Below are 27,927 nucleotides of genomic sequence, written 5' to 3' on the forward strand. Positions count from 1 at the left end.
AAGAAACATATTGTTATCAAATTTTATATTTGTAATATGCTTTGAAAATGTAAAACTGTCTTCTGAAGTGAATTCATTCTTAGCAACTTCTTTGACATAATAATCTCATAGGTCGTTTTCTCTTTATAAATTTGCGGAATACCATAAAGGATTCCTATATAAGAACCTGTAAATCTGTTGTTTTTTTTTGTAGGTTTATTCGGTGATTATATTATTTTTGTGTATCAAGCAAGAACCTAATAATTTTATTTTTTCTTATTCTGGTAGGGTCATTCCTAGTTGGCATAAATGCTATTTCGTCATTGAAGTTACCACATGTTTGTTTTATTACGGTCATTCTTATTGAAAATAAGTCTTATTTCCTTTATCTAGCTTGGAAAGTACTGAGTTTTATTATTACTTAAACGTATTAAAATTTCAACTTTTTGCTATTTAAATTACACGATTTTAAGTTATAAATTACAGGCATATAAACCTGATAATTCAATGATGCTATCACGAGTTCTAACATCACCAAACTTAATCTCAGATTTGAGATAAACTTCAAAAGCTTCAGAAGCTCTTAGAACATTCACAAAAGTTTTGAAATGTAATAAAAGTTCAAAAAATGTTTTTTTTAATGACAAAGCAAATCTCATCCCAATATATAAGAATTTTCTCTAGATCCATTAACGTATAGTCAGATAAGATATGGATTATTTTGTTAGGATTATTAACAAAAGCATTCTCCTAATTGAGTTCTATTTTTAAAAACGAAAACTAATCGCTAGTCTCATTTTGCTTAACTCATCACTACTGTTTCGAATTATCACTTTACATAAATGAAAACATTCACCGAATTTGCAACTCTTTTCCAATGTTGTTTATGTTTACACAACTGATTTAAAAAGTTTTAGAGAGTTTTGCTTAAATTTTATTTCAACTGCTAAGAAATGACTTTGAGCTTCTCTGAACCGTATTAAATGTTTATATCTGAAATTAACAATTTAAAAATACAAACGTTACCCTTTTATTCAAAACGTTTGAATGTACTTTGCCTTTCTATAAAGTATGGTAAGTTCAAGTCTACTACAAACAAGTTTCCAGTTAGAATAACAGGAAATTAATTCTGACCGATATTTTGATACAAAATAAAAGAACCGTTACTAAACTTATTTTAAAATGCTGATATGTTTTTACTTTCAGCAATAAATTCGTCACTAGATGTCACTAAGCTAAGAACAGTTTTGAAATGTGAGGCCCCTCGAGTGGCATAACATCCTATTTTTTTATTTGTTTTGCACACAGATTCAACTCACAGATTTGCAAAATAAACTTTTTCATGTAATCCTCAATAATAAATAAGAATACTTTATATTAAAGGCATCTTATTTTAAAAGATATTAAGATTATAAACATTATAACTATCTTAATTTTGTACCTAATTTTTTTTACTGCACATGACAGTATTAAACATGTCATAAAATGAGAGAAAAATTTTAATATAGAGTCTGTTATAATACTGATCAGTTAAAAATTATAAATGATATAAAACATTAAAAGCGTGTACCAATAGCATAAAATAACAGGTGTTCTTTCATGACGTAATTCCATAAATTTGATTACTACTGCACTTGTGTAATGAACGAATATTCGAACATTTCAAGACAAGCATATCTGAGGTTCATCATATATATTCATTAAAACATTATTTAATTAATTAAAACATGAGCTAATGGTGGAAAATCAAAAATAAATTATGTTTATAGACTTTGTTCATTAATGTCACTAACTTTGCGAGTTCCGTTAAACTTTAAAGCGTACATCAGACTAAATCTTAATAAATATATTTACCATTTTGCGCATAGAACATTATAAAATGTCACCACGTGTGTGTTAACTGTATATGATATATATATTAATCTATCTTTTAAACGTAGTAGTAATAAATATGCGCGAAGATGACAGATGAATACACTGAATAGGATCAAGTCTCTTCAGTAAATTATAAGTCAGCTGTTATTTAAGCCTGATTAAAATTTATATGGGCTAAAACTACTTTTCAAAACAAATATATTAGAATTTTTTCACTCATGTTCATTCATAAATAACCGCGTGTTTGAGATTTTACAAATGTAATGACAAAAATAAAATATCCATTCAATCATCAGAAGACTGCATCTTTCCAACTTCAGCCTTTTAATGTTTTTTTAGGCCTATTAGTTTTAGTTTCACCTGAAGTCAATGATCGCCACCAAATATCTGCGAGTAGTTTTAATATAGTAAGAATTCTAAACGTTATTAACCACCAACAGAGATACTAACATTGTAAATAGATAAACTTTCTATTTGACTCGACAAAAATCACTTACGTTATTTCAGTTTTGTATCATAAAAGGCTATTATTGTAAATGTATTGAAACTGATATGCTTAGGCATGGTTAAAACAGCATATCGTATAAGTAAACTAAAAGGTTCGTATCTAAAGTGTTTGATATCGTTAATGCAAAATGCGTGAATTATATAAAAAAATCGCGTGACCTTTAACCTCTGCAATGTTTCCTCCTTAATTTATCTCTTTGTCAAAACTCTGAAAGTTTCGGCATATGTCTGATGAATCGAGCACTTACATACGTGTTACAGTAGAAATTACCGATCGTGAAACTAACAAACAAAACAGAGTTAATTTACAATAGTAATTATTAATTTATTACAACACAATGAAAATAATTGACAGTGACAATATTTAAATTATTACTAAGCAATATTGACACAATTACAAAAATAATAAAAATTAACTTACCTTATGAGAATCTTAATACAATATGCCTTATTAGGTCCAATTTCACCATCAAATACAATTTCAGTTTTTTTGTTTTTTAACCGACACACACAATTCAACGTTTTTTAAAAACTCGAGCGTGATGAGTTTCGGTAGTCAGTTAGGTCTCTGCAGGATGTACTAACTTTCCACCATACTTAGCAACATTTATATGCTATCATAGTACTTTAAAAAATTCTAGACTATAAAAATATCCGCACATAAATGTTATTACATCACCTCTTGAGAATTCGATTCTAGTAAGTTCGCTGACATCCAATCTGCATTCCAGAAAGTTTCGGCACTTTATATGTTTCTAGTCCTAAGTCACGAGCGTTCCAGAACATTCAATAACTTTCCTGTAGTTCAGGAATATTAGATGTGGATTAATCATATTCGTTATGCCAAAGTTTCTGACCACATTTATTTGGCTTTTAAAATCTAACCAGGTTTTAAGTTCAATATTTAAAAAAAAAAACCAAAACAGTATTATTTACGTCTAACCATTTCATTATCATTATTTATTATTAACACTGTTACGTAACAATACACTACAGCTGAATCAGTTAGATATATTTATTCTTTACTGCTGGATATCGTTGCAATAGCTCCAAGCGTGGCCCAATATGGCCAGGTGGTTAAGGTACTCGACTCGACTCGCAGATTCGAATACCCGTCACACTAAACCTGCTCACCCTTTCAGCCTTGGGTGCGTTATAATGTTACGGTCAATCCCACTATTCATTGATAAAAGAGTAGCCCAAGAGTTGGCGGTGGGTTATGATGATCAGCCGACTTTCCTCTAGTCTTACACTGCTAAATTAGGGACGGCTAGCGCAGATAGCTCTCGTGTAGCTTTGCACGAAATTCAAAACAAACCAAGATCTAAGCGCTAAAATAAAACAACTATAAAATATAGCTTGTAACTGCCAACCATACGTTGTATTTCTTAACTCCAGAAACTTTATGGTTAGCTGTTTGTGTTGAGATAATACGTTGCCAAAACGACTGGAAAATTCAAGTCCTGATAACACTGTTTTGCAGTTACTTAAAGCGCACTGAACAGTCCAAACTTCTGGGAAAATATAATAACCAGTTTTTACAGTTTGGGAGACCAGAATAACAAATTTCACTGTAATTTTCACGTCCAAAATAAAAAAGAATTTCCCTTACTTTTAGACGATCAAAATAAAAGTCATTTTCTATATTTTTTGTAGACCGGGATCTGAACTGTTCCTCGTAAGTTTTGTTTTTCCTTTATCGTTTGTTCGTTTCGTGTTAAACACAAAGCTTCACAATGGGCTCCCTAGTGGATTTACGTATTTGAAACAGTCTCTAAATTCACGAAAGTTGGTTTAGACGCTGTGTGCGCAAGTTTCATTCGTATTTTTTTCTGTAATGTTACCTTTATACCAGCATTATTTTGATACTGTATCGAAACGTAATGCCAAAGCATATTATTTGTTTAGTATGCACTCTAAAATTCAGAGGTTTTGTAAGACCAGTTTAACTTTATTTTTGACACGGTTTAATAAAATTCTACAGTTTCAGGATTTTCCTGTTATTCAAAGTGATACATATATATTTTTAGTCTCTATCTCAGAACAGCTGGTATGGGTATCAACACTTTTACTGATAAGGAGAGAACAGCGTTTCGACCTTCCTGGGTCATCTTCAGGTTCAGAAAGAGAAAGTGTTTGAATGTGACCGTTGACGGACACATGCCTTAGGAACGAGAGTATAAACGGGTACGGGATTGTAGGGGGCGTTGCAGTTGGGTGTTAGGTTATTAATTAGAATAGGTATAAAGGTATTCCTTCAGATTGGTTTAATTTTGGTTTCAGTTGCTACATAAGTAGAGCATCTTTGATTTTGCGTTCGTTTATATATGTTTCCCTACTTAATATCTGGGTGTTTTTTATGGTTTTTTTGTGTTTATTTCATTTGCCGTGCTCAAAAACGTGTGAAAATGTTTTGTTTTTGTTCTTTGAATCTAGTTTCCATTCTTCTGCTTGTTTCTCCAATATAGAAGTCGTAGCTGTTGTTGCATTGTATTTTATATATTATGTTGATGTTGTGTTTGTCAGTGTAGTTTTTACATAGTATGGACATAGTGTCTACTGGAATGTTGTGTTTTGTTACAAGTTTTTTTTCCAAATGTTGGTTATTTTTTTGCTGATGTCAGGAACATATGGTATGCAGCAGTGTAAGGTTTTGTAGTTTGTTGTATCTTGGGATTTATTGTTGTTTGTTTGTTGTTGCTCTAGGTGTGTGCGTATAATTTTTTTCTACAGTTTTTTGAGGAAATTTGTTGATGATCATGAAGTGTTCTCTTATTTTGTTAATTTCATCATTAATTTTATTGGGTGAACATAGTTTTGTGGCTGTGTTTGTTTGGTTTCTTAATATGTGGAGCTTTTGTTTTGTTTCAAAACATATGAATAATCCAGTATGGGTGATTTTTCTGTGAAATTCTGTTTTGAATTGTGTATTAGTTCTAGTGATTTTTGAGGTTAAGAAATGCTATTTGGTTAGTTTTTTCCTGTTAACAGGTGAACTTAATGTTGGGGTGTTTTGAGTTAACGTTATTGAAAAAACTGAGTGTGTTCTGTAGATGTGAATCCAGCAATTGTATCATCAACATACCTGTACCAGTATAGTGGTGGGTGTTAGGCTGGATTGATCGCTTGTGATTCAATCTGTGTCATAAAAATGTTGACTAGAACTGGTAATACAGGATTATCCATACTTAAACTATTTATTTGTAGGTAGTTTTGGTTATTGAACATTGTTAGGTTTGATGATAGCGAATTCTGTAAGGGTTGCTAATTGGTTGTTGGGAGTCTGTATCAATGGGTTGGGGTCTTGGATATAAAGTTCTAAAGCTATCTTGCAGACTTCAGTTGTTAGGACTTCTATGAAGAGGGAGATCACATCAAAACTGGCCATTAAGGTTTTATGATTTAGTTGATTAAGAATAGATTTAAAGTTAAAATAGTCTTTGAAACAGGATCCGGCTGATGTTACATATTTAGAAAATGCCTACGCTATATGTTTAACAAGGTTGTAGTTAAATGATTCGTTAGTCGATATTATTGGACGTAGTGGACAATCAGGTTTGTAAGGTTTTGGAGTGCCGTATAGTTGTGGTGTGCGTGAGTCGGTCTTTCATAGGTAAGAATAAATGTTTTCTGAGATTGTGTTGCTTTTTTTCTTTATAGTAGTATTTTGTTTAACTGTTTTTTATGTGTTTTTATTGGATTTGTGTTCAGCAGTTTAAATTTGTTTGTATCAAGAGTCAGTTCAAAGACACCTAAAATTTGATTATATCCGTCATTAACCTTTAATTACTAATAAGAAGTTAAGAGAAACAGTCAATAACACCCACAGCTACAAGGGTATTGTCGGACTTGTAACCGAATGATGTAAGTGGCTATCGTCCTTGTGACGTATAAACAGTTGGATATGAGGAAATGTTCAGTGCCATTATTACGTAAGCCTTAGACCTTTCGATACACAGCCCATCACGCTAACATATACACCACGCCAGGCTCATTAATTAATAAATTGTGTCTGATTGAGACGACATACTTTAAGAAGAAATTTAATATGGATTAGCTACGTTTTAGCATTCTGTTTGGTTTAAAATCTACTTGCGTTCTAAGAGTTTTAAGCCACATACCCTCTTACCAAAATGAAGAACTGTTTTATTAATCTAGCTCCTTTGTCCAGTTGTTAACAACAAAACAATCAGTATACTTTGGTCCCTTTAACTAGATTCTTAGCAAAGCTTTAATTATTTAGGGGTTTTGGGTATCCGCTTATTTGAGAACTGTAATCTGTATATTTATATATATAAGCATACAAAGAATGTTGTCCAGCTTGCCTGGGAGTCACTTATCATAATTCTTGATAGATTATTTCAAATTGAGATCTTAACTTCATCAACTATCGTAAAGATAATTTTAATTGTGACATTAAACTATAGTATACAGGTTAAATTCCCCTCGTTCAAAATAAAACATGTGGCCTGCCTTATTTTAAGATACACAGTATTGGTGTTTTATATATTTGGCTATTTGAAAAATATTGAGTGTAATACTAAAATTGGAATTTGTGGTAACAGAACAGTCTGATACTTTTTAAATCTTAAGGTTTCTAAAGCTTTAAAAAATCTTGAAAAAAAATTCCTGCTCACACAAAGTTTCCTCATTAATACACCATGATTTTCAGTTTATTCATTTCTTCCAAAAATTGTAGCATAATGTACTTTTTTTTAATTTTAAAATGAGGTTTGAGGGCTTATGTTAAAAAAATTATTAGAGCAGTTACCAAAAGGGTCATATCACCTTCAACACGTTGTTTCCAAATACGTAATTACATGAAAATTTTGCTTGAATATTTTTTGTACATAATTTGTAATGGGTACCACCACCCTGTTAATAATTACCTAGCCACATTAGCTTTTGGTAAAATAATGAAAAATATATTTATGTTTGTCTCTTTACAGACCCCTAAATAAAACACTAATAACTCTTTTGAATCGATAAAAAACAGAGAAAAAGTTACATAAAGTGTCAATGTTAAGTTTGATCTTGTCTATCGCTTTACAGAGCATCCACGACTCCAAAATGCGGAACGCGTTTTTGTAATAACAGCATGCGAACCTTGGACACTCTGATTCACGGTCCAGTCACGTTGTCCAGCAGCTCACACCTGGATAAAAATTCTAGTAGTATTAGGGTAAAAAAATAATAGCTTTAATCTAAACGATACCATAAAACTATTTAACATTAATTAACGCTTGAACATAATTAAAACGATGTTACATATTACTCATGAATTGGCATCAATATACTAGACTAGAGGTGATTTCGTTCTGGATTATGTGCAAGATGAAGGCATGGTAAATAATAATTAGCGCTTAGCAAGGTTTCAAGAATTTGTGAAAAAACGTCTTTGACTGACTTTTTTAAACTAAAGAGAAACCAGCAACAAATGGATACGTAAGTTTTAATATTTAATTTTAGTTTCTTTTGTTGGGTGGCTAAACGTCTTGATGAAACGTGCTAGTTATTGTTATTTACTATTTACCGGTATTATTTTGCGAAATCAAAAAGACAACTTATTTTGAACCTGTCTATTTATTATTATTTGCGTGGGTTTATGATTGGATTTTCCCTCATTTTTGACGCTATCATTTTACAGTTTTTTTATGTTATAAGAACTTATAACGAACATTTTATATATCTGTGGAGATCAAGGAATATTCGTTACGTCCAGTACTTCAGTTAATCTTACAAATGTACACACACTGTGGTATTTTTACTTGTTTCTCTAACGAAGAAAAGGCTTGTTTGTTTTTGAATTTCGCGCAAAGCTACTAGAGGGCTATCTGTGCTAGCCGTTCCGAATTTAGCAGTGTAAGACTAGAGGGAAGGCAGCTGGTCATCACCACCCACCGCAAACTCTTGAACTACTCTTTTACCAACGAACAGTGGGACTGACCGTAAAATTATAACCCCCAAGGATAAAATGGCGAATATATTTGGTGCGACCGAGATTCGAACCCGCGACCCTCAGATTACATGTAGAACGCCTTAACCCACCTGGCCATGCCAAGCCAAGAAGAAAAGGCAATCCACATCTTGAGAGGTATACATTATCTACAATATTATTTTAAAATAAGTTTTGAACTACAGCAACATTATTTATTATTTATTCTTTTGTGAAATAAAAAAATACAGCTCATTTTAGCTTATCTGTTCACTATTATTTTTATAGGTTTATGACTACATTTTCCCACATTTTTAACGCTATCATCCTACAGGCTTTTTTTATGTTGTCAAAGCACTCATGACGAGCATCTTATATCTGTGGAAAGTGTGGAATATTCCTTGCATCCAGCATTTCAGTTAGTCCGTTCGATCTCAGAGAGGTACACATAATGTGGTATTTTTACTTCTTTTCTGGAAAAAAGAAAAGTCAATCCACTTATTGGATGCATACGTCAGCATCAAAATACTTTTGGAATCTTCCACTAAGCCAGACGTCGATTATTAAAATATTTCCAATTTAAGAAGCGTCTGCCTTTGTTTTATTTCTGCATTTTATTATTATGCGTAATACGTAACGCGGAAACATAATAAAAAGAAAAATCCTTTATTTTACGTTACGATAACTTTAAACGAAATCACCATTTAAAATAGTTTTCCTTGTTCTTCGGTGAGTTGAGATCTCCTTCCTCTGTAAAAAATGCCTCAAACAAAAAGAGCGGAACCCCCTTAAAAAGATCATTATCTTATAACCTTCACGTCATCATAAGTAGAGGAAAAGACAAGCTTCAAACTTTGTCCCTCTGGCGGAGTGATACGCATCTCGTTTAAAGCCTCCCCAATAAACATAATTTAACACATGTTTTCTTTCCAGGTTACGATTTTTGGGGTAAGTAGGATTTGTCCTTCGAATGCGATCGTTCTGAAGAACACAACTTTTATTGGATCGCACCAGTGATCGAAACGTCGTGCCTGATTTAAAAATAAATCTTATTAATATAAAAAGTGTAACTTGTGAAAAAATACACTTAATAAGAAAGTAAACTTGAAACGAAACTATTAATAATTTAATTCAGATGAGAAAACGAATAAACATTTTCTTTTCAATATTTATATTAAAGTTTCTTTCTCTTTTGAATTTTGCGCAAAGCTACTCCAGAGCTATCTGCGCTAACCGTCCCTAATTCAACAGAGTAAGACTAGAGAGAAGACACCTAGTTATCACCACTCACCACCAACTTTTGGGCTACTCTTTTACCAACGAATAGTGGGATTGACCGTCACATTATAACGCCCCACGGCTAAAAGGGGCGAGCATGTTTGATGTGACGGGGTTTGGAAGCCGCGACCCTCGGGTTACAAGTCGAACGCCTTAACCTACCTAGCCATGCCGGACCCCTTATATTAAAGTAATAGATTTGGTTTGAATTTCGTGCAAAGCTACACGAGGGCTATCTGCGTTAGTCGTCCCTAATTTAGCAGTGTAAGACTAGAGGGAAGGCACCTAGTTATCATCATCTATTGCTAACTTATGGGTTACTCTTTTACCAAAGAATAGTGGGATTGACCATTACATGATAAAGGCCCTTACGGTTGAAAGGGCAAGCATGTTTGGTTGGAAAAGTAATAGGTATTTCTTAAGGTTACTTTCATTTATATAAACATAGCAATAACTAAACATATGGCCTTTGAATTAATAAAATTCGTAACTAATCTATTCAATTGTTTTTCAGTATCCTGCTGTTACGTTTCTTATTAAAAATAGCACATGAACAAAAATAATAGAAATGAAAAGAAAATTTAACAGTTCAGACAGTAAGTCCTGGTTTCCTCTAAGGTGTGTTTCAATTTACAAAACAAAACTTACTGTATTTTCTTTAAATATTTTAAAATTGTCTCGAGCCGTTTATCTTCCTTGTTTTCAGATACAACCCATTTCCAAAAATTATCGGAAGATAGTTCTACAGAATTCGACATTCAGTGGAATGCTGTACCCAATACTATTGGTAAGTTATTTTTTGAATGTTATTCAATATCAATGCTACTCTCACATTAATAAAAACATAATATTTTGTATTTTTCCGTGTTAAAAACACAGCAACCTACAGTCTAAAACAAGGTACGTTTACCAAAACTTTGATTATGCTTTGTTTATCCACACGTGATCTGTAGTCCAGGTAATTTGTCGTTTATTTCCTGGTATAATTAAATCATTGCAAGCTTGCAGGTATACAAATTGGAAATTTAAATAAAGAACGTTTCTGAATTTAGGCTATCAGCTATGAGTAACAATAGCATGTATTATTGAATTTGATAGTTATACATCAGGCATGCCTGTAACAACTGATGAGAACCAGGTTAGTCATCTTCAAATGCTTTATCATTTAATCTGTAATTGTAGAAATTCAATCTACATTTCTCCCTGTAAACGTGAAACAATACACGACTTTTTCCAGTGATCTCAGGTTATTTTATCTCACCTGGGTATTAGCCAAACTATTTTACGCATTAAAAATACACGTGCAGTAAATTACTAACGAGCCTACATCATCGCTAAACTATGTCTAGCAAACACAGCTATTTAATTATTAGAATACTGCAGGTTTACCCACTATCTAAGGATTTTGTTTGTTTAGAATTAAGCACAAAGCTACAAAATGAGCTCTCTGTGCTTTGCCCATCACGGGTATCGAAACTCGGTTTCTAGCAGTATGAGTCTGCGCAAACATACCGCTGTGCTAATGGAGAGCTTTTCTGATGAAAAAAATAAAAACATTACCAAAAGCTGTACAAATCAGCTACTGGTATAAATTTGACATAATGCTACAACATGCGTTAACATTAATTGATTGGTGTTTTATTTTGTTTCGTAGAAAGGCAAATTATAGTGCCTTTACTACAAATATTCTGAATGACGCATTAAACGACTTTATTACAACCATTCCCTGGCTTGATGAATTAGAATGGCTTTACTGTAATCATTCCCTCAGTTGATGAATTAGAATGGCTTTACTGTAATCATTCCCTCGGTTGATGAATTAGAATGGCTTTACTGTAATCATTCCCTCAGTTGATGAATTAGAATGGCTTTACTGTAATCATTCCCTCAGTTGATGAATCAGAATGGTTTTACTGTAATCATTCCCTCAGTTGATGAATTAGAATGGCTTTAATGTAATCATTCCCTCAGTTGATGAATTAGAATGGCTTTACTGTAATCATTCCCTGAGTTGATGAATCAGAATGGTTTTACTGTAATCATTCCCTCAGTTGATGAATTAGAATGGCTTTACTGTAATCATTCCCTCAGTTGATGAATTAGAATGGCTTTACTGTAATCTTTTCCTCAGTTGATGAATTAGAATGGTTTTACTACAACCAATCCCTCAGTTGATGAATTAGCATGGCTTTACTTTAATCATTCCCTCAGTTGATGAATTAGAATGGCTTTACAACAACCAATCCCTAGCATGTTGAATTAAAATGACTTTATTCCAACCAGTTCCTTGGAAGAATAATTAGAATGATTTTATAATAACCATTTTCTTGGCGAAATAATTAGAATGGTTTTACTATAACCCTTTCTTAGGTTGATGAATTAGAATGACTTTACTACAACCATTCCCTAGACAGAATAATTAAAATGGTTGTATTACAACCAATGCAAAACTCGCATTTATTTTCACCCAACAACAGAGAATGTTAACCTCTTATCCTAGAATCAGGTGGCAGTCAAGCTTAGAAGTATATACATTGTCTACTCAATGGAAAAGTCGGCCCGGCATGGCCAGGTGGTTAAGGCACCGGACTCGTAATCCGAGGGTCGCACAATATGTTTGTCACACCAAACATGCTCACCCTTTCAGCGGTTGGAAAGTTATAAGTGATGGTTATTCTCACTATTCGTTGGTAAAATAGTAGCCCAACAGTTGGCAGTGGGTGGTGATGACTAACTGTCTTCCCTCTTGTCTTACGCTGCAAAATTAGGGATGGCTAGTGCAGATAACCCTCGTGTAGCTTAACGCGAAATTCAAACCAATGAAAATATACGAAGATAGAAGTTTAATAATTTGTTCGGATAGCACAAACTGCCGTACTAAGTGTATCTATAATTCTATCATATTATGTATAATGATGATAATATTTCGTATGAACGCCAAAAGTCACATCCATTCTTTTTCTGGCACACACTCGTAAAGAAAACTATAATTATGAAAACCAGCACTTCGCTATTTTAATAAACAAATATCCTGTATGACGTCCGTGCACCGTGAAATTGAATAGTGAGCATTTTAATAAAAATATCTTGATATAATCTCTACCTACCGGCATAGATTACTGTACAAGATGTCATGAAAACTGTGAGAACGTTACATAAAACTCGGTGATTGAAGATATTTAAGGATTATTGCTTACGGCTGGTTTATTGATACTTGATGACATGTTTCGTATTTATTGTTTATATTATTGGTTTATTGATACTTGATGACGTTTCGTATTAATTATGTATATTACTGGTGTATTGATACTCGATGATATGCTTCGTATTTATTGTGTATATTGTTGTGAACATGTGCTTGTTTTTCTAGTGTGTGCCTCTCCTTACGTTCTGGCCTTCACAACTGACACGATTGAGATTCGCCTAATTATTAATGGGAATCTCATTCACAACATGGTGATGCCAAAACTGACCGCAATTACGTCGAAGGTAAGAACCATAGTGTATCCTATCCAAATACCTAGGTTCTGTACATCCTGTTCAATATCTTAATCTGTACATCATGTCCAAATATCTCAACCTGTCATCCTGTCCAAATATCTAAATATCTTAACTTGTACATCCTGTCCAAATATCTAAATATCTCAATCTGTACATCCTGTCCAAATATTTCAACCTGTCATCCTGTCCAAATATCTAAATATCTCAATCTGTACATCACTTCCAAATATCTCACTTTGTCGTCTTAATCTATATATTATTTCCAAATATCTTAATCTGTACATCATATCCAAATATCTCAACCTGTCCAAATATCTAAATATCTCAATCTGTACATCCTGTCCAAATATCTCAATCTGCACATCCTGTCCAAATATCTTAATCTGTACATCCTGTCCAAATATTTCAACCTGTCATCCTGTCCATATATCTAAATATATCTCCTTGTCATCTTAATCTGTACATCATTTCCAAATATCTCAACTGTACATATTGTTTAAATATTTTTATTTCTACATCCTATCCAAATGTCACAGTCCTGTAGTTCGTCTTCACATATATTAACCCTTACATCCTGTTCAAGTAGCTTAGTTTGTACAAATATATCATAAACTCTGGAGGTACTCTTTCAACTTACTCTTGAGACTTCATAGTACTCCACTCTCGGATGTGTTTCCAAAGAATTATTGATAACTAATAACATGATTTCAATTACTCCAGGATATCCATCGGTAAGGAGGAAAATAAAACTTCGTGCCTGCCTAACTAAAAAGGTTATGTTTACAGACTAAGGAAGTCGTGGATATCTAACAATTAAATCTATAAAGGTCAGGAGCCTAAGAAAAAGTATACTAAAGCCAACCTTTTTAGGTATCACGTTCTCTGTTCACAGTGCAATCAATAAATTTTACGGAATACCTCTAGATGTCTTGGAAGTAATATCATGGAAAAGTTGCGTACCATAAACGATTAGGTCTGCCCTTTAAAAGATTATTCACACAAATATTTATTAATTGACTCCTTGAGCAGAAAACAAAACTACTATGGTTTTGATGGCCTCTTTCTTCCAATCGTTCTCTTTCTCAACTTCAGTGTTACAAATTATCTTAAAACCATTTTTTTTCACTCTTCATGTTTCAGGGAGATATCTTGTTTGCTACGACAGATCCAGAATTTTTTCAGGTTCGGCGAGAAAGAGTCAAAGTTGATAAAATGGACAGAGACCCCAGCCTATCACCTCCTACGTCTCCACATTGTAAGTATTCTTTTGTCTTTTTGCTTCTCTGTCTCCATATCATGAATGCTCTTGTGGTCTATTATTTACCGTTGTTTTTTATTCGCTACATTTTTACGTCTTTATTCTGTCTGTGTGTTTTTATAATTTCGCGCAAAGCTACACGAGGGCTATCTGCGCTAGCCGTATTCCAATTTAGTAGTGTAAGACTAGATGGAAGACAACCAGTCATCATCATCCACTGCTAACTTATGGGTTACTCTTTTACCAACGAATAGTGGGATTGACCGTGACGTTATAACAACTGTCAGATTATGAGTCGAGTGCACTAACCACTTGGCCATTGTGGGCTTTATTCTCTCTCAACTTTTTCGCTACGTTATATTCTGGTCTTATTTGTGTTAACATAATAACAAACAGATAACCAGACAAATATTTTGTTTTCTTCAACATGAACTGCACTTTATGCGACACCCAGACTAAATGACCAGCTTAAAGAACCTTATGATTCGGCTATACGCAGGCTAATTTAGTAGTTGGTAGCCAGAGAGGATCAGACAAATCAGAAGCTATTATAACGTTCCTGAAACTGAAAATACTTATCGTGGCTCAAACCTTGGAACTTCCAAATGCAGCTAAACACGCCAATCACTGTGTCGCGCCTTTGTTTCTATAAGACATTCAGTGTTCGAAGTCAACAGTTTTAACAGTCGAAACTCACAAAAAATCACAAGCAACTTGACCGATATATCTTCGTATGGAACTAAATAAATATCCCAGTTGATATAACTAAATTGTATTAAATCATCAGATGAGTATATATGTTCTATATGCCATCAGTTTTAGTTTTACATATGATTTTTTTCTAATAAATACACTAATTAATTACCTATTTCTGATATGGTCTGATGGTGGAACAGCGGTAAGTCTACAGACATATAACCCTAAAATCCGGGGCTCGATTTTCCGCGATGAACACAGCAGGTAGCCCAACGTAGCTCTGTTGTAAAACAAACAACTGTCTTAGATGTATGTGTGTGTATGTTAATATTTGTTACGTCACTTAAGCAAAATCTCGAGTCCTTGTTTTTTTTACATGGTTGTGTATTTGAATATGAAACATCAATATTTGTAAAATTAGAAATAAGTTACAAGTCATCTTACTGATCATAATAGGATGGCACAGTTTCCTTACTTTATAAATTCAACATTCAAAATTCCACTTCCCACACTTATGCTTAAGCATTACGAATCTCCCCAGTCAACTGACACACAAACACCATATTAAACAAACGTTGGGTACATAAAAACAATTTTAGAGTCTCACCATGTCATAACAGTTCATGTCGTTCTGTCCACTCATGCTCTATCTGACGACCGTGTAACTTGTCAATATCCTTGCAAAGTATTTAACATTGCAAAAGACCCCCTCGTGAGACTGCCATGTCAAAACCACACCATTATGTACATAAAGTCGTTTCGTATATGAAGACGACTGTTTCCTATTGCCCGTTTCAATCAGTTGGTCGAAGAGAATTTCAAAAGTTTTGCGTCTAGCGACTTAACCTATATATTTTGCGTATAGAGTAGCACGAATGCCTGTTTCGTTTTCCAAATACTCGAGGTATTCGACGGTTAAACGGGTATGTCATAGAAACAACTTGCGTACATGTGACAATGGTCGCTATTCCAAACACAGATCATTCTCGATTATGTTCTGTGAGGCCCCTGGATCACTTCTGTCACTAGATTTTGTGTTCGAGCACGCCTCCTCACATGTTAAAAGGTGACTCAGTTTACTTACCACAGCTAGTGTATGACTTGTTAAAGGTCTCTTTCTAGATGGTCCTAGTTCCCCAAGTTAATCAATATTCCGTATTTTTCATTGCAATAAATAAGAGGGGTATGTCAGTCTTGGAAATTTTAAATTTACCATCTAAACCTATACTTATGACCTGAATATGCGAATAATTGGCGGCAGAAAGGCCTGTTACATACCCTTCCCTAAAACGATCAATTTTTGTCAGCGTCACGTCAAACAATGTGAAAATGAACGCCCGATATATTTTATTCCACAGCGGTATTTTATCTAGAGCTTCTGATTTTCGGTTTCAACACTCTCCATACGTAAAGAAATTAAACTGGTGATTTTCAAATAAACATAGACAATAAACACCAGAAATCGTTAATCTTCGAAAGCTTCTTTTTATACTCTATTGGGATTTTTTTTTTCTGATTTCGTTGACTGTGGACAATTGGACATACAAAATTTGTACCAACTTTTATGGCTACATCACTTTGGAATCTTACACCGAAGAAAGAGTACCACACGAGAAACGTAAGTTTGTTTTTATAATTTCACACAAAAATATGTCCTCTTGCAAAAATTAAAGATACATAGAACTGTATTTTGTACCTGTTATTACTTCTATAAGAGAAACTAGTGTGCCGAGAATATACGGCACATTAATATAATTATTGCGATATTAGAAAACTGTGAAAAACACCGATTTTAAATAAAACTATAAAACAATTGAAAATCAACACCGATAAACAGAAGTTTTAATTATGTTTGTTGTGTAGGCCCGGCATGGCCGAGCGCGTTAAGGCATGCGCTCGTAATCTGAGGGTCGCGGTTTCGCGTCCGCATCGCGCTAAACATGCTCGCCCTCCCAACCGTGGGGGCGTTATAATGTAACGGTCAATCCCACTATTCATTGGTAAAAGAGTGGCCCAGGAGTTGGCGGTGGGTGGTGATGACTAGCTACATTCCCTCTAGTCTTACACTACTAAATTAGGGACGGCTAACACAGATAGCCGTCGAGTAGCTTTGTGCGAAATTCCAAAACAAACAAACAAATGTTTGCTGTGACGACCACGTGACTTACTGACTTGCTTATTCAAATTTGCTTAACTAATGTCTACTCATCTGTAAGCTGTTTGTCCTAAAAAACTATGCAGTGAAAATTCCTAGTGTGTGAATGAATAATGTTGGTTTTATTTTTAGCTGGATAATTCGTTTTCAGGTACTAACAACTCGAGCTCTGCCGACAGTAATAAGCCTCTAAGGATTTACCGGATGCCCTTTGGTTCATTAACCGGAAGTTCGTCGCCATGTGAAAGACGAGTGCCAACCCCCTGCGTCCCCTCCCCTCAGCCACTGGTCAATACTTCAGAATTTAGCTTTTTGTCGCCAGAATCACAGGTAAGTTCAATCCTTCAGAATTTAGCAACAACTTTTTGTCGCCAGAATCACAGGTAAGTATATTATAGTTGTCAACTACGCATTTTGAAACCACACAAACAGTGAAATGTTTCTAATCTGCATTGTTAGCGACCATAAAACTTCGGGTGATAAAAGACAGGTGAGTCAATGTATTTGAAACAATACTGTTACTATCATACCTTTTGAATGCATAAGACAATGAAAAAAAATAAACCACTCAGAAACTGAAAAGGTTTAATTTTATAGCTTCTTCCATTAAAAAACACTTATATATTCAAAATGTTCCACCAGAGGTAGATTTCTTAGAAAACTGTGCCTCGCTGCTTCGTGTCAAGGTTAATGAAAACATTGTGACGTAATAAAAATAAACAAAGAATTAATCACGATATAGCTGCGTCAATTATCATTTTGCGAACTAAAATTCATACTTAACAAAAAGATATTGCTGTCTGGCTTCCAACTACAATATTGATACACAAAAGACGAAGCCATGTTTATATATAAACATCGAAATGTGCAGCAGAATTTTACGTTTATGTTTTAGCAACCAAGTTATCTGGTGCATTGATAATGTCGTTTGAAGCTTATGTATTTCACACTTTTCAAAACTGCTTTGTTATCGCTGTTTCATTCTCGCTATAATATATACATTATTTTTACCTTCATCAATGAATTTTGGCTGGCTGTTTTTAAGCAGAATCAAGATTCAACAAATGGAGGGAAAGGTAAAAATCATTCTACAGTTTATGATTTATAATTATTTAGACTGGAATTTTGGACACGGCATGGCCAGGTGTGTTAAGGCGTTCGACTCGTAATCCGAGGGTCGCGGGTTCGAATCCCCGTCACACCAAACATGCTCGCCCTTTCAGCCGTGTGGGCTTTATAATGTTACGGTCAATCCCACTATTCGTTGGTAAAAGAGTAGTTCAAGAGTTGGCGGTGGGTGGTGATGACTAGCAGCCTTCCCTCTAGTCTTACACTGCTAAATTAGGGACGGCTAGCGCAGACAGCCCTCGTGTAGCTTCGCGCGAAATTTAAAAACAAACCAAAACATCTTATGGATTCCTTGATAATTTGTTTCTCTTAAAAAGTGAATTAGTTCTCGATATTTTACAATAAATATCACTAAAATTACGAAACAATAAAGTCATTGTATTAACAAAAATCAAAGATGTTTCCTTATTTTTACTGCTGCAAGTCGGGTATGTCATAGGGATCTGAAGTTGCTGTTTCTTGTTGTTGTTGTTGTTTTGAATTAAGCACAAAGCTACACAATGGGCTATCTGTGCTCTTTCCACCACATGTATCGAAACCCGGGTTTTAGCATTGCAAGCCCACAGACATACCGCTGAGCCACTGGGGGGCGTTGCTGTTTCTTTGATTATAAAAGGTTGTCTCTGAAAACTGTAAAATAATGTTTTTCTTTTATGAATCAAACAGAAATTAATTAATATTTTCACAACCGACTCTCTGTTTGTTTATTGTTTAATTTCTTGCAAAACTAAACGAGGGTTATCTGCGCTAGCTGTCTCAAAATTAGCAGTGTAAGGCTAGAGGGAAGGCAGCTAGTCATCGCCACCCACCGCCAACTCTTGAGCTAATCTTTTACCACTGAATAGAGGAATTGACCATCACATTATAACGCCCTACGGCTGAATGGGCGAATATGTTTGGTAGGACAAAGATTCGAACCCGCGATCCTCCAATTACGAGTCGCATATCCTAACCGCCCGGCCATGCCAGGCAAAATAACATTGAAATAACGTTACGTCGTTTCAGGTTAGATATTTTTATAGCATGGTAAACAGCATAGAAATGGTCTAAATAATATTCACAGGATCTCTACACACTTATGTACAAAAGTGTTAACAGTAAACTTGAATACTATTAAAACAACCCGAATATTTTTTATATACATTTAATGATGTCATGTTACCAAGCATAACAAATATGTCCAATCACAGCTGTCGCAAAGGATTAAAAGTATTTAATATTCATTACTTTGGTTTCTCTTTCCTTTCTAGATAGGCTATTGATATAATTTCGCCCTTTTATTGATATATAATCTACATGGTAGTATTTTATTTAAACTCGGAAATTTTGTGGTCATGTTTAATGTTACGAAATCTGTCAGTGTGACAACTGCAAGTGATACTAAGAAACGTATGTTTGACGTAAAGATAACATTTAGTATGTCATTTATATCACTATCTTTGAGCTCTTACTAGGTTTAGAAACTTCGCCATGTCTCGAACCACATTTATAGGTTATTCAGAGCAGTACGAATCCAATTATGTATACTGCTGAAAACCTTACTCCCATCTGGTGGCAGGTTTAATTAGAAATATAATATTAAATGAGACGTATATAAAACTTCAAATTGCATTATTTCAGGTATAATATTTTTGTTAAGTGATAACTCTTTTCGTTTGCGTTATTCTAGGATAGTCACCTGCGAACGGATCCAAGGCCAAGTAGAAGTGCAACCTCATCCCCAGTTCCCCCTCTTTCTATTATTCTTCACCAGCAGAATCCGTCTAACCATATAGCTATCAAGGATTACATTCATTCCACCAATTCGGACTATGGTATAAGCAGAAGTGAGTGTTCGACACCATCACACAGTTTCCACGTGTTAAGGGCAGCTAAAGACGAAGCCTGAACGAAACAATAACCAAATTGTGACCACTTGTAAACATATGTATAGCCATTACAGACTTTGCTATTCGATGTGTCAGATTGTTTTACAATTCTATGTATCTTTTACATTCAAAAGCTTAAAAAAATGTAAATCATGAAACTCTCGAAACTTTTGCAAAATAGTAAATGTAGATTTTTAATGCGAACCTTCCAAGCTTGTTTAGTGACTTTGCAGTATATTTCAGAGAACTCAACTGCTAACACTAGTCTCTTGTTATATTAATAACTTTCTATTTAACTATTGTCAAAGTACAGATAAGAAATTAAAGGATGAAGGCTTAGATATGGGAAATACACATTAGTTACTGTTGAAGTGAAATTCTTGTATTTAATTATCAGATAAAAATATTTTAAAGTTCACAAAACATCATTCAACATAAAAGAAAAACCAAACAGCAAAATACAGCCATGTGCGTTTCATTATGTAATTACTTAATTTAAATTATCATTGAACTGTAATACATATTAAAAGAAATTAAAGTAAATGTTTTGTGTTGAAATATTAACAAAAACAAACTGATTTTAATGTATTTTAAACAAACATATTGGGACGTTATGCAAGTTTAACTTTAACAGCTTTCTCTGAGCACAGATTTTGAAAAATCCTAGTTTGGTAAAATTGGAAGCCTGAAAACCGATCAAATACCTCTAAACAAGCCGCAATTTCAGCAAAGTGAAAATTAATTATTTGTTTATTTAAAAAGTAATCGCAATCGAAGAGTTTCAAATATTCTTAACACAACGTGCCTTCGAAAGAAATTGTACTTTCATAGCTTTCCGAGTCAAAGGTTCGAATTTAAGGTGCGAGTAAATTGTTATCTAAACCGAAAACACTTGTGAATATTTTTTGAAAGTACATGCTCTTTTAGGATAAGACTCGTTTTATTCCGAGTAACTTCGTACTTAACAGAAATTAGTTCATATGTACAGAGTTTCAATAGGTGGGTTAATTCCTTACCTTACAAATGAACATGACTGACAAACTCAAGATGATGTGATCATTTGAAAATATAATAGTAATATATTCAAACCCCTACACAGAGAAAGAAAAACGAACAATGTTTTAGCCAACTAACTATATCTTTATATAAATGTTAATTATTCTGTTTCTTGACATATATCATGGTGGAAATTTTTATTTATTTTTTTTTTCACATTGCGATATTTAAGATTGTATTTGTTTAGTATGCCAGTAACTAAAGGGAATCCTATGGTATAATGTTTTTTTATGGAATGTTTTCCAGGTATATTAATGTGCATTTATACCAAAACAATACACATTAAATAGCCACAGGAGTGTGAGTGTGTGTTTTTTTCTTATAGCAAAGCCACATCGGGCTATCTGCTCAGCCCACCGAGGGGAATCGAACCCCTGATTTTAGCGTTGTAAATCCGGAGACATACCGCTGTACTAGCGGGAGGCCAGGAGTGTGAGAAAGCGTGGCATGGCCAAGTGGTTAAGGCCTTCAATTCGTAATCCGAGGGTTGCGGGTTCGAATCTCCGTCGCACCAAGCAGGCTCGCCCTTTTGGCCATGGGGGCGTTATAATGTACGGTCAATCCCACTATTCCTTGGTGAAAGAGTAGGCCGAGAATTGACGGTGGGTGGTGATGACTAGCTGCCCTACCTCTAGATTTATGCTGCGAAATTATAGGGACGTTTAACAGAGATTGTCCTCGTGTAGCTTTGCGCAAAGTTAAAAAACAATATTGCTGTGAGATCTGAGACTGTATCGTTCTTTAAGGTGTTACTAGAAGTGTGAAAAATGTGTAGAGTTCAGTAGTTTAAACGCATTATTCACTCTACTCGTGTATTTATATCACTTTTTAATCATCTGTGGAAAAAAACACTAATTCTGTAACTGTATTTTTCTTTAAGTTTTATCAAAACTATTAGAAAAACATTTTTTTTATTTCCAAAGGCAAAGTAAATGAACAAGTTAACTGATATTTTATCAACTGGAGAGTAGGAACTATACTTTTTTTATATATAAGCATGTGGATAATTGTATTAAACCACCCTCAGGATAGTAAAAATGTTGGTAATAAAGCCCATTTTGTACAAAATTGGGTATTTTGTTGTTTGAAATAGGGCGCAGGTTGAGATGCAAACACGAGAATGTTGTCTGTACTACTTTTTTTCATGTAGCTTGCATAGCACTACCTCTCTAAATCTTGAAAGTACTTGCTCTGAGTTCTGAAGCAAGAAGCTGTTTTTCCAATCATATATATTATATCAGTTTTCGGAACACGCATTTAAAAACTTGTGTATTTAATGATATTCAGACTACTTTGGGTTTGTTTTCTATACGCATCGTTGTTAGTAATTTATTATAAAGTTGTCTTTCCTATTTATAAAGATATTCATAATGTTTTTTATTTATTGTTTGTATGTGAAATAAACTGGTTGTATTTTATGGTTGAATTTCCTCCCAAAATTGTCATATGTTTGATGTATTTTTACGACAACCTCCCTTATTCTTAGTTTTTCGATAAAATATGGCTCTTCATTTTCAGCTATTTTTTTAAAATTTCATTTGAAAGCTCAAAATGATTTTATTGTAGCATCTGAAAAGTAATGTGTGTGTGTTTTTTTTCTTATAAAGCTAAGCCACATCAGGCTATCTGCTGAAAATCCGTGATGACGAGAAAACCCACTTGTAGAGAAAAATATATATGTAAAAACGGCTGGTATGGGTTGAGAAAATTTTTTTATACGTAGAAGGTCGAAACGTTGTTCGCTCCTCTACATAAACAATTTTCTCAACCCCTACCAGCCGTTTTTACATATATATTTATCTGCTGAAAGGTTAATAATAAATGTCATAAATAAATCGAAAATATTAAAGACATCATATCAGATGTAAAGAATAAAACAAGTTTAATCAGTCCTGAATAAAGTTTTATATTTGAAAACGTACTTTTTATAACTGATAATTTTCTAATTTATGAAAAAAAAGATAACGTTTCCTTAAATCTTAGTTACTCATTGGGGGCGCTGCACCTTCTAGGTTTAGGTTGTACAGTTATATTTAAGAATATGTTACTTGCATACCAAATTATTTCTAATTTAGGTTGGGGACTGTAGTTGTTCGAGTGTTAATATTTTCAGCAATGGTATAAGTGCATTTAAAAACACGTCGTCTGCGAACTAACGTTCCTTAATTATGGGAGGTACAGTTTTTTACTTAAGTAACAAGTTTTTACCGAAGTTTTCGCGCAACTTGATTTTAGATTTCATTTATACTAAATATTTTTTTTTCGTAAGATTAAATTTCAAATAAAAGTTTAATTAATAGAAAATTTATGAGTGTGAAGTAATGTTTATAAACACCGTAAAGACAGGATGACATCTTACATGTCTTTCCCCGAGCTATCCTCATCAGCTGAGAACAAAATACACGAAACGTTTTTGAATAACGAACTGAGGTTGTTTATCAACGTGTAAATGACTGATGCATATACAGGCGTTTAGTATGATTGTTTTATCGTGATTCCAAGGAAAAATCGTTTTATTTTGATGTTAGATAAAAGTTATTGAGAGCTTTCACTGCATTATGATGTATCCTTTTAACACACAGAACAAGCTTAATTATACAAATCAAATTAAACATCTGTAGGACTTTCAGCTTTGTTAGATAACAACAAATCACGATTTGCAAATGTTGTATGTGTATATTATACACTCCTGACGAGACTAGCTCGTCAAAGAGTAGAATGTGATGCTTTCAGAGACAGTACTCTGTTTTTAATATCAACTTAAGCTGAAACTAGTAAATAAGCACGTGCTAATTGAAAAGTTTACCAAAAGAAAAACTTTTTTAATAAAATAAAATATTAAAAGGGGAAAGTTTTCAAAGTAAGATTCTACAACATAAATGATTTTGTTTGTTTTTTCGGTTTTCTTTCTAGCAAGAAATGTGATTTAATATTAGTAACAAACAGTGTGTAAAAAATGTGTAAAAAATGACGCTCTGTTATTTTATGATCTATATATATATAAATGTATCATAATTTCATAGGTTTCTTTGTAAACATGATAAATAAAACATTAATAACAATCTTTAGTAGTATCACTAATTTATAAACAAAACTATGGGAAATGTGGAACTTGTTTATTTTTTTAAATACGTTTCAAATAATTATATATAAATTCCAGTCACCTTCATTTACTTTTATTGTTGCTTAAAACCTCAAATGAGAATTTATACTGTTTTTGTTTTCTAAGAATTTAGGTGAAAAGTGTCTGGTGTATATTTATTTGAATTATTACATGATAAGCTAGTAAAGGACTCCAAGTACAGTTTTAAAATATGGGAAACGTCACCTATCGGTCAGTGTTACTGTCGTTATTGTTTACAATAATAAAGCAAAATATAAAAGAAAACAAAATTCGGTATGATGAATCAAACTTTGGCACTTTTATTCTAACATTTATTGTTTGTAAGATTTTTTTTATTCTAGCTGGCTATTTTTATGCATGCATGTTTTTATCTTGAAATGCAAAGCTCGAGTTGCTGAATAAAGTTTGCAGTAACCTTGCACTTGTTTGTATCTTTAATATTTATACTCGAAACAAAAAGTGAAATTCTTCATAGTGCATGAAATTGGAAACTCAAACTACATGCAGTCATGTGGCTTAACAAATAAATTTCACTGATCAATTTCCACTGACAATAAACAACACACATTCAGTAAAACGAAGTTAACTGAGTTACACAGAACTGTACAGTATGTACAATGTATGTTTTTCCATATATATATAGACAGCTACAAGATCGCAATGCTGGAGAAGCAAGCAAAAATATATTAGATTTATAAGCCAACACACTTTTTTTTTCTATCTATATAACAAAATATTTGATGTCATCACACGCGCAAATGATAAATTGTTTGAGAAAAATGTGCAACAACGTGTACAACAGTCTTCCGGTCGGACAGCGGTAAAATCAGAAGTTCGATCCTCTTGGGTGGGCACAGCAGACAGCCTGAGGTGGCTTTAATATGAGAAAACAAATATATATCTGTGTAACGTTGAACAGTATTTAGTATACAACAATCCCCCAGTGGCACAATGGAATGTCTGCGGACTCACATTGCTAGAAACCGGATTTTGATACCAGCGGTGGGCAGAGCAGAGATAGCACATTGTGCAGCTTTGTGTTTAAATTCGAACAACCAAATCAAATCCAGTACACAACAGTGGCCTTGGGAGAATTAAAAAAATAGTGTTTTAATCAATATAAAAATATATGAATATCATACATTACTAGCACAAGTATATAATCAGTTCAGTTTTCAAAAAACAATGAGTGAGACGAGATACAGCCTTCGTTGACCGCAGTGACTGTGGGAAAGCAGGTTATATGTGTCGTCTATGTTGATTAGTGCGTCGAAGACAGTTCAGCATATTAGCGAACGTTAAATACCATGGAATTATATCGCTCATGATTACGTAAATGCTAGATGGCGCTAATTTAGTATTATTTATTAAGCCAAATGGCAATTTGTTTTTAGTCGCGCATTTTTCATGATGATTTTGGATATTTTTACATTTTTATTAGTTATATAAGTATATTCATATATATATATATAAGTACGATAAACCAAAGTCATCGGTCAGGAGGCGCCACTAGTATGCTGAGATTCCACACGAGTGAAGTTCCTCATACCGAACCTTCTTCCTGAAACAAGTGTTCGCTTGATCTTACCTTAACGCTCACTAAGTCTTCCAAAAGAGGAAAAATAATGTAATTAATTAAAGCATAATGTAATGTTTAATTATTGACTGCATTGCCACAGGCAACTGATACGTTTAACTATTTAATGGTGACTGAATTCTTACTAACAAATTTGGCATGGCCTGATTGGTAGTTTGAGTGATCGCTTCCCAATCTACTGATCGCTGGGTCGAAACCCGTTGCCGTGTATATTTCCCTTTTCAGTCCTGAGGGCGTTATAATTTGACAATCAACCAATATTGTTGATAAAAACAGCTGAAGGATTACCGGTGGGTGATATTGACAACCTTCCTTACCACTAGTCTTTCGCTTGAACATTAAAAACGGCTACCATAGATCGCTTAGTAATTGTACGAAATTAAACAGATCAACCCATCAATAAAATTCGTGATCGTTAGAAAAACAAAATGAAAAGTTTAATTTTGAGAAAGAATAATATTAATATGTCTAGCCTTTTTGTTTCGATGGACTTTTATCTCCACAAACATCTATATAAAGCGCAGATTAATCTTAAATCAATTTTATTAAGAAAAAATATACCTAACAAAGTATATGCATTCTAAGTGTAGAAGATATAATAATTATACCTTTCCTTTGTGAGCGTGTTCCTTGGTGGAGACAACATATTCAGATGTGATTTTGCTGTAAGAAAACACATTTTTTTTTAATCCGCATTCGCTGGTATATTTTGGCACTGAAGTTAATGCTAAAAGTTAATTGGATTCGATCGTTTTTTTTATTTTAAGACTATCTGCACTAGCCGTCCCTAGAGGGAATGCAGCCAGCTAGTCATCATCACCCACTCTTGGGCGACTATTTTACTAACAAATAGTAGGATTGATCGTTACTTTATAACGCCCCCACAGCTGAAAGAGTAAGCATGTTTGGTGCGATGAGATTCGAACCTGCAACCCTTCGATTACAAATCAAACGCTTTAACCCACCTGCCCATGTGGGGCCTAATTCGATTTGTAAGAAAACTAAGCATAAACACGCTAGCTGGATTAAATTCTTAAAAATCAATAAAAATGTACAAAAATAATAGAGAAATTGATCATTAGGAAACTGTACTTTCTTAATTATTCATTTACTGTTACATAGAATAGCTACAAAGTGCCATATTGTGATTATCATTCAAATAATACGGGAAATATATTTTATTTTGCTTTTTTTATAGCTTCAGTATGCAACAAGAGGGTATCACCAATAGCCGTGTCTCTTGAAATTCTTTAACACAGAATTGGAGTAAATTAATCTGAGACATTTGTTTAACTTTTTTATTATGAATATATTTTGTGCGCTAGCAATACCAAGCGTGTGGCGCGCTTATAACCGATTCAATTTAATTACTCATCAGAATCTTTACCAACCTACTCAAACTAAAATTAATGAAGGCAGGGTAAAATACAACAATCAAAAGACTTCTCTTTCTGAGTCCGGAACTGTAATTAGATCTCAAATTGGTCAAGAGAAAAGAGAGCTATGAGCTAAAGGTCTGTAATAAAAAAAAAAAACACAACTCAAAGTCATCCTAGAAGCCGTTTTTGTCTTTTTTTTCCACTGCTAGAAATAAATGTTCAACAGGCAATAATATAAATATAAAACTTTAAAACCAAAATCCATCCAACGTCCGATCCTCCTTTAGGGCAGAAAGACCGAAGATCAACACCGCATGATTTTGTGTTAAAAACATTTTCATTGCAACTACAAACAACTCTAAAGACGAGTTGCATATTGTATTTTTATTTTTAAAACTGTAATTACTAGGTTAAGTTTGATATTCAAACCGAATTTTTCTTAACTTGACTAAAGCTTTAAACGTAGACTAACATATATTTCTTTTGTATGTTCTGTGAATAAGTCGTTTTTATAAACCTAAGATGATAATATCCTCAAGCTGCGTGTCTACGGAGTTATACTGTTAAAAACTGGACAGGGCAGCTTCGTGT

At 33.6% G+C, this 27,927-nt stretch overlaps 1 protein-coding gene across 3 annotated transcripts in view; it reads left to right on the forward strand.

Moving 5' to 3' along the window:
* LOC143252117 (GTPase-activating Rap/Ran-GAP domain-like protein 3) overlaps positions 1 to 24,165 on the forward strand; it is a 534,261-nt gene extending 510,096 nt beyond the window's left edge. For all 3 annotated transcript variants that reach the window (XM_076503788.1, XM_076503786.1, XM_076503787.1), the window contains 5 exons: positions 10,281 to 10,361; positions 12,945 to 13,063; positions 14,216 to 14,330; positions 17,336 to 17,514; positions 19,982 to 24,165. In XM_076503788.1, the coding sequence (XP_076359903.1) occupies positions 10,281 to 10,361; positions 12,945 to 13,063; positions 14,216 to 14,330; positions 17,336 to 17,514; positions 19,982 to 20,200 (713 nt within the window). In that variant the 3' untranslated portion in view covers positions 20,201 to 24,165. The remainder of the gene's footprint in view (positions 1 to 10,280; positions 10,362 to 12,944; positions 13,064 to 14,215; positions 14,331 to 17,335; positions 17,515 to 19,981) is intronic.
* Positions 24,166 to 27,927: the final 3,762 nt, after the last annotated feature.

This window comes from Tachypleus tridentatus, chromosome 6, assembly GCF_004210375.1.
Source record: "Tachypleus tridentatus isolate NWPU-2018 chromosome 6, ASM421037v1, whole genome shotgun sequence".
Taxonomy (NCBI): Eukaryota; Metazoa; Arthropoda; class Merostomata; order Xiphosura; family Limulidae; genus Tachypleus; species Tachypleus tridentatus.